The sequence below is a fragment of the Muscardinus avellanarius genome (assembly GCF_963383645.1).
Source record: "Muscardinus avellanarius genome assembly, chromosome: 16".
In the NCBI taxonomy this organism is placed as follows: Eukaryota; Metazoa; Chordata; class Mammalia; order Rodentia; family Gliridae; genus Muscardinus; species Muscardinus avellanarius.
The window spans coordinates 50,988,532-50,997,059 of NC_137802.1; the positions used below are offsets into that span (position 1 = coordinate 50,988,532).

An 8,528-nucleotide genomic window follows, 5' to 3' on the forward strand; every position below is an offset into this window, starting at 1 on the left:
ATAGCTTAGGGGGGACATTTTTTCATGTGTCTCAGTTTACACTGTGATGGGAAGTGACTCTTGAGACCCAGATTTATGTATTGTCTTTATCCCATGCATTTGTGCCAGTTTCATTTGAAAGCAAAAGTTATAAAAATGATAAAGTTCATGCTGAATAGTAGAGAATATGACCCTGAGTTGTAAACACTGAACTTTGAACATCGTAAAATAAAAGTATTAATCCACTCGACTATTTTAGATCACTGTAATGCCTAAAACCACAAACTCGCATGGATGAGAGTAGACCAATACACCAGGAAGCAAATGGGAAATTACTATAAGTAGCATATTTGTTTTCTTAAAGAGGAAACTCAAAACAGGAGAGGTATTTTATAGGTTGTTAATTTTAACCTTGTTCTAGTGAAATAGAATGGATATTTAACACCTGGACCATACTCACAAGTTATCTAAACTCTACCTAAATTGCAACTCTTATGATGTAGAAAAGTAGATGGAGAATTTTTTTTCCTGTTACATGCTTATATTTGTGTATTTGCCTATGTATCTTTGTGTCTTAGAATGCCACAAGATAAAAGAACTCAGTTAATCAATCAGTAAACAAATATTAAAATTATAACCATCATCAAATAATTGAGTTATATTGGTTAGTAAGTTGGACATATCTATATACTACATCCTTTGTGAAATAAATTACAAAACAGACTTCTCTTGTCAGATATCACTCATTTAGTGCAAATTTTAAGAATAATACATATTATGCATTGCATCTATATCTAAAATGTGCTGGTACTGGGTGACTTATTTTATTTTAATAATTACATCATTATTTAAATAGAGACACCTACAATAACCATGCCTAATAGGAAAGTTAACATGTTTTCATTTCAGCTATGTTATCTTACCCAATGGTAGAAGTGTCAGCTTGGTGATGATGCTCTGTGCTAATGGGGCACTATCTTTCAGGATGCAACATATATCTTAAACTAGTGACCATTATGAGGAATGTGTTTCCTAGTCTCAGAATACAATAATACTGAAGAACAAAGTGCCAAACTATGAGTTGCCTCACTCTCCTACAAGCCCAGTGGTTTTTGTTTATGTTTCTTTCCTGCAAAGATTAAGCTCTAAAGTACATGATATACATTCACAAACATCAGTCACTAAGCCAAACTTGAGAAGGAGGGAAGGGAAATGGAATGGGGTGGGAATTACGGAAGGGCTAAATGAGAGATGTGTGCATGTATGCCTCTACCATCTTGTACCCCACTAAGATGTATGACAACAATACACCAATAAGAATAGTTATTTATTCATGGTTTAAATAAAAAAGATTAAGCTCCGTGGAAGAAGAGTTCCCAGTCTGAAGGTGTGAAGATTCCAGAAGACATGGTAAGTGTCTCATTGTAATGAAAGTTATGACTTTCATCTTTGATCTCCTCTTGCCATTATATAAACAGGCAAAGAACAGAGATACTCACACCAGCAACTGACCTGGTCATCATGAGAAAGTAGGAGCACTGCGGCGTATTAAAGCAACAAGAAATAAATTTAGCACTTAGGAAATTCACTAAGGCATTCCTGGCTTTTGGGGCCCAGTCTTAATTTCAAATGGGCAAATAGAATAATTAGAGGACATAAGAACCTAATAACCAAGGATTTAGAACTCTCAGGATGAAACTTAAGGCACTCTACCAGGCAAGTCACCTAGATTAATCAACGGATATGCTGCCCACTAACACTCCTGTGATAATTCTCTGTAGTAATTGTGACTAACCACTTGGAGTGAGGGGCATAGAAGAAAGAGTTTGTCTGAACGGATGGTATGATACCCCACCTACATATCTTTTACCCAAAGCTCCCCCATCTCAAATAGGTGTGAATACATAATGTAGGTCGCTCCCACTGTTCACCTGCTCTGTTCTCCAAATAATTTTCTTTTTCAGCAGCTGCCACCAACATGAGGTATATGCCCTATGTACCTACCCTCCGTATGCCCTGTGTGGTCCATAGCTAGTGATAACTGAACAGGAGTGGAAAGACCCAGTGCCTTGCCTTTAGAAGAGGCAGGGCTGGGGTTCCACTCACATTCTAGAGCATTCTGGGGTGGAGGGCCAAATACAGGTGGGGGTTTCATGTACCAAGTTCTCCTAAAAATCCTTCTACCTCCAGGCTACAGTCCCAGATCTATTTTATATATTTCTTTTCTTTTTTTTTTTTTTTTTGGAAACAGGGTCTCTTAAGCCAGCGTGGCTGGCTTCGAACCTGCGTGATCCTCTTGTCTTCGCCTCCCAAACACGGGGATTCCAAGCATGCGCCACCATGCCCAGCTATCCCTCTTGCTTTTAAAGGTTAATTTTTCCTGAAGTTTCTTTAAAATTACTACTTTAGCCGGGCGTGGTGGCGCATGCTTGTAATCCCCGCACTTGGGGTGGAGACAGGAGGATCATGCAGGTTCGAAGCCAGCTGCTCTGGCTTAAGAGACCCTGTTTCCAAATAAAAATATAAAATAGGTCTGGGAGTGTAGCCCAGAGGTAGATGGGCTTCCAGGAACCCCAGTACCACCAAATAAAATAAAATAAATAAAATAAAATTACTACTTTAGTGTTCAGTAAAACCAAGAGTCGACCTTTACACCATGGTGACATCTCTATTGAATGAAAATACATGTTGAAGGACACTTACATAGTTTAGGAACACTGGCCTCTTAGTGTGGGTGCTCCTGGTACAGGAATTTGAGATAGAGCCATTTGTTTCAGAAATAATTCCAGGAAGGAACTTGGGAAGTGAGCCAGCTCAGGAAGAGACATCAGTGCGGAGGGACTGGAGAAGCAGAGGTAACAGGAGTCAGCTGGGATCCAACACCACTAAAGAATTCAAGTCAACTAGTACCACTCACCCCAAGGACTTTGACTTAGAGCATTTGTTCACCAATCCCCTCTGACAGAGAGCTCTGCTCACACTGCATTTATCTCTCCTGTTCAGAGCTTGCTCTTCATCCAGAGATATTACTCTTGCACAAAGATCCATGTTCTTTCACTAAAAACCATCTTTCTGTATTAGACAGAGAAGTGCTAACCAAACACTAGCAAAACACCTGAAATGTCTGCTATCAGCTTCCCATATTTTAGAGGTGGAGAACTACAAAATTAGACCGAGAGGGACAATTCAAAGAGGGGAAATAAGGAAACACGATGCCATTATATTTGTATGTTGGGTAAAATTAAATTTATTTTAATGTAAAAATATATTCATATGGGAAAATATGACAGAGAACAAATATTTCAAAGGGGTTAAATGATATCTGATGACTTTTGGACTAAATTCAACTTTGCACATTTGGGAGACAAATGGTAACCTGAAGATGGAGAGAACAGCATATTTAGAGGCCAAAGTCATTCTAACAGTTTATTGGAATTAATGTTTTACAACTGGCTTAGCATGTCCGTTCTCCCAGATGGACTCCTTGAAGAACTTTGGTCCACAGAGTCACATGAGGAGAGTCAGCTGAGCGCGCTCAGCAGCAAGAACCCCCACAGCAGCTGGGGCGGCAGCAGCAGGGCTGGCAGCAGCAGCTGGGGCGGCAGCAGGTGGTCCTGCAGCAGGTGGTCTGGCAGCAGATGGGGCGGCAGCAACAGGGGCGGCAGCAGCTGGAGCCACAGCCACCACAGCTAGAACCACAGCCACCACAGCCTCCACAGCAGGGGCGGCAGCAGCTGGACACACAGCAGCAGGGGCGGCAGCAGCTAGAACCACAGCCACCGCAGCCACCACAGCAGGGGCGGCAGCAGCAAGGGCTGCAGCAGCAGGGGCGGCAGCAGCTGGACACACAGCAGGGACGGCAGCAGGTGGTCCTGCAGCAGGTGCGCTGGCAGCAGCCACAGCCCTGCCCAGAGCAGCAGGAGCCACAACAGGAGTTGCACATGGTGTCAGAGGGTGGAGGTTCTGGGTGGGTTTCCAGGAAGGTGGGTTTGGAAGGTTTGGATATCTCCCTGCCCCACACTCCCCTTTTATACCCTGCTCAGGGAATGTTGTCTTCACATGCAACACTTTTTCCTTACTATTGTTTGTATCACTAAATGACAATTATCAAATTAGTCAAGTTTATTTTGGGGTAAACATTCAGAGAGAATGGGAAAACTGGATTTCCCTTTCCTTATGTGTTGGGATTCACTCATCTGCTTTTCCTGAATGACCTTGAAAGTGTCCTTGCCTGAACTTCCTCAAAGACGTGGCACATGACACTCTGCCTCTGTACCATATGCTTGGGTTTTACTTTGGGTACTTCATCATGTATGTGTGTGTATAGTAAAGATTCTTTTGGTCGTATTATGTTTGGGAGAAACAGAAGGATAAAGCTGTGTTTCAGTCTGAGGGCTCCTTCATTATTAGTCTCGTAGACCAAAAAGTTTTGTATGTGGAATCCAGACCAGGGGGTATGAGAACAAAAAGGCCCTCAGGACATGTTCACTTCCCACACGCAGTCTGTCATGACCTATCTTCTGGATCTTTGAAAGGGAAACACAAAATCCATGTAATGTAGAAATTTAAGTGATGAAACTTATATTTCTTATCCTCCCAAAATACCTCCCCCAAACACATTTTAGGGCCTCATCAGGGCAGCAGAGTGGCTGTAGAGTCAACTACACCAGGAAGACGGGGTCCCTCAGCTCTTCAGTTTGTGTGACGTATTTTCTTTTGTCTTTGATTTCCTGTGGCTGTAACAGGCCACACTCATGTCTTCTATTTCTAGGATTCACTGGCCAGCCTAGCTTTGAAGCTAAAGGATCCTATAACCTCACCATGACTCACCTCCTGCCATACTGCCCTCTCTGAAGAGTGGCTAGATTCTGAAGACCTGCTCTTTTCTCCTCCATCATTATTCAGGTATGTTAATCAGCTTTCACTTTTTTTGTTTCATTTTTCAAAAGTTAAACAAACCGAAAATGAAAATTAGATCATTAAATTTGTATCTACATCAATGGATAATAGTGAAGATGGTTGTACCCCGTTAAGATGAATGGATGCAATTCACCAATTAAAAAAAAATAGTGAAGATGAAATGAAAATGTAAAAGATCTAACAATGCCCATCCAAATGACTAGGTGAAGAAGGGAGCAGGGAGGAAATGGGGCAGGAATTGGGTAAGGGCTAATTGGGTGATGTGTACGTATGCCTATACCATCTTGTATTCCAATAAGATGTGTGACTACAATGCACCTATAAAAAATTAAAAATAAATAAATAAATAAATAAATAAATAAAGGGTTTTTTTTGGTGGTACTGGGATTCCTGGAAGCCCTTCTACCTCCGGGCTACACTCCCAGACCTATTTTATACTTTTTTTTTTTGTTTTTAGTCACCACGCCCGGCTAAAGTAACACTTTTAGTTTAAAAAAACAAATGGCTAGATGACTATTCTCATTAAAATGAAGAAGTTTAAAAGTCCCATTGTTGGTCTCCTATGGATAAGAAACAGGCAGAGTCCAGCTGACATCTCTATGATGCCCTCTTTAAATGTCTTAGTAAATCTGCACTATTATTATCATGTTAACTTGCTCATAAAAATCACAAATGACTATTCTTAATTTTTAAATTTTTTATTTAAAAAATTTATTCTGTAGATTTAGAAATTTGAGATTTTTGCCGGGCGTGGTGGCGTACACTTGTAATCCCCGCGCAAGGGAGGCGGAGACAGGAGGATCGCGCTGGTCGGAGCCAGCCGCGCTGGCTTAAGAGACCCTGTTTTCAAATAAAAAAATATAAAATAGGTCTGGGAATGTAGCCCTGACGTAGAAGGGCTTCCAGGAACCCCAATACCACACACAAAAAAAGAAATTTGAGATTTTTAATAACCACAAAAGAAATTCAGTCACACCTAATGATTAACAGGATGTAGTAGTGCATTATCTTAATTTTTAATGCTGGTGGTTTTTTTAAATAGAATATGTGAAATATTTAAGTGATTATATGTCTTTAGCAGAAAGGTATTTCACTGGATTTATTGTGAACGAGGGTCAGAGAAAACATTAAGGTATAAGAGAAAGACTGCTTGGCTACTAGAGAAAAGGCTTTGCATATCAATTTACAGAGATTAAGAAAAACTTTTCCCCACAATTAAAAAGTCAAAGTACATTCTTCTTATAGACCAATATATAAACAATTGTAGCCTTCCAACCAATGGTTCTCAGAGTTGGCTGCAAAATGAATTCACCTGGGGAGTGTTTAAAAATCCACAACGCCTGGCTACTCCCCCTCCCTCAAAGTTCAGTTTCAATAGATCTAAGCTATAGTGTAAGGGCACATTTTTTTTTGGTGGTACTGGAGGTGGAACCCAGAGGCTTTCTACCTTCAAGCTATACTCCCAGACCTTTTTTATATTTTATTTGGAGACAGGGTCTCACTAAGTTGCTGAAAGCCTCACTAAGTAGCTGAGGCTGATGTGTTATCTTTATCACATGCATTTTTGTCCATTTCCACTGAGACGGAACTTCCCAAAATAATATATTTTTGATATAAATAACAGAGATCATGACCCTGAATTGAGTAGACTGAACTTGGAGCATTGCAGACTGAAAGTTGTAATTCACGTGACTATTTTAAATGACTATAATGCCCCAAACCACAGATGCACATGTGGAGAGTGGACCAATAGATCAGGAAGCACAATGGGAAATTACTATAAGTAGCACACTAGATTCATTTAAAGGACACTCAAAACAGAAAGACAGCACTCTAGACACTCCTTATTAACTTTTATGTTGGTCTAGTGAGATATAATAGAAAATTAACATCTGGACCATACTCACAAGTTATCTAAACTCTACCTAAAGTATAGCTCTTCTGACATAGATTAGTAGATGCAGTTTTCCTGTTACATAGTATTTTTCTTTTTTTGTTAATGCCACCAGATATAAAATTTAGTTAAGTAAGCAATAAAAATTTTGAATGAAATGGACCCAATGATATCTCCAAGCATCATCAGGAAACTAAGTTTACCTGGACATGGTGGCACATGCTTGTAATCCTAGTACTTGGGAGGCTGAGACAGGAGAATCACAAGTTTAAGACCAGCCTCAGCTCCTTTGTGAGGGCCTCTTCAATTTAGTGAAATCCTGTTTCAAAATTTAGAATAATGGCCTGGAGGTGTAGCTCACAGGTAGAATTCCCCTGGGTTCAAACCCCAGTACCAAAATAAAAAAGAAAAGAAACTGAGGTATGTTGCTTAGTAGCCTGGACACATCAGTATACTATATTCTTTGTGAAATGTTTTGAAAAACAGACTTTTTTGTCATATATCACTTATGTTGGTGCACATTTTAAAAATAATATATATGCATTGTGTCAATACCTAAAATGTAGTGGCTTTTGGTGAATTACAGTATTTTAGTAATAATATCATTATATAAAGAGACACCTATAATAGCCATGTCTAATTCATAGGAAAATTAACATGGTTTCATGTCAACTATGATAACTTAACTCAAGAAAGTTAGTAAATAAAAAGCAATGATGATAATAGCTACTATCAAAGACCTTAAAATTGAAGGAAGGTTTAGCTCATATTTCCTGAGAGTTCCCTATTTTAGCCTCCACAAAAAGCAACTGGAACATAACTTTTGAAAGTATATGTCATAAGACTTATAAAATAAAAGATCCAATTGTATGTGATGCGATCAACACAGAATCTTTTCTAGAACAATTAACACGTTCTCTGGTATGGTGGGGTATAGGATACAGTATGGTATGGTATGCTGTAGTATGGAATTTGTGAAAACTGAACTGATAAAGAACCTTTGAAACACCCAAGAAAACAGAAGTCACTGGATCTAGTTTGTATAGAACCAGCAACAGTATAAATTCACTGTTTTCACCCACAGCTTCATGAATTCTCCAGCTCTTTGTCACAATACAGCCCAAAAGATTGTAGACATTCTAGATACCCTACAGACCATCACAATGACACATGATATGGATGACATTATGCTAGGCATATCTAATGAACAAGGAAAAAGGAATACTATGAATTTCTCAGTCCTAGCCAGGCATGGTGGTGCACACTTGTAATCCCAGTGCTTGGGAGGCTGAGACAGGAGGATCACACTGGTCCAAAGCCAGCCTCAGCTACTTAGGTTCTCAGCAACTTAGTGAGACCCTATTTCCAAATAAATATATAAAAATAGGTTTGGGAGTATAGCCCGGAGGTAGAAAAGCCCCTGGGTTCCACCCCCAGTGCCACTAAATAAATAAATAAATAAATAAATAAATAAATAATACTATGTCCTAGAAGATGGAAAAAATCTTTTAAACATTACTGGGGCTGTGGCATTAGTACCAGGTGCAAGAGTCCCAACTAGAGAATACAAGGACATCCTCTACTGAATACATGAACATCCACCAGCAGTACAACACAGAGACCCTGGGAAGGTGCCATGGCTGGAAGACATCAGCCAGGTACTTCTATCTGACTAGGTTGACTTTAGTCTGGGTGAGGGTTGTCTTTTCAGAATGCAATGCCTCTAGTGGCATCA

At 39.8% G+C, this 8,528-nt stretch overlaps 1 protein-coding gene across 1 annotated transcript; it reads right to left on the reverse strand.

The window, feature by feature from the left end:
• Positions 1–3,514: 3,514 nt before the first annotated feature.
• On the reverse strand, positions 3,515–3,922 carry LOC308275498 (uncharacterized protein; the record flags this gene model as incomplete). Its single annotated transcript, XM_080713808.1, has 1 exon — positions 3,515–3,922. One exon carries the CDS (start codon positions 3,920–3,922, stop codon positions 3,515–3,517), a length of 408 nt encoding a protein of 135 aa, XP_080569934.1.
• Positions 3,923–8,528: the final 4,606 nt, after the last annotated feature.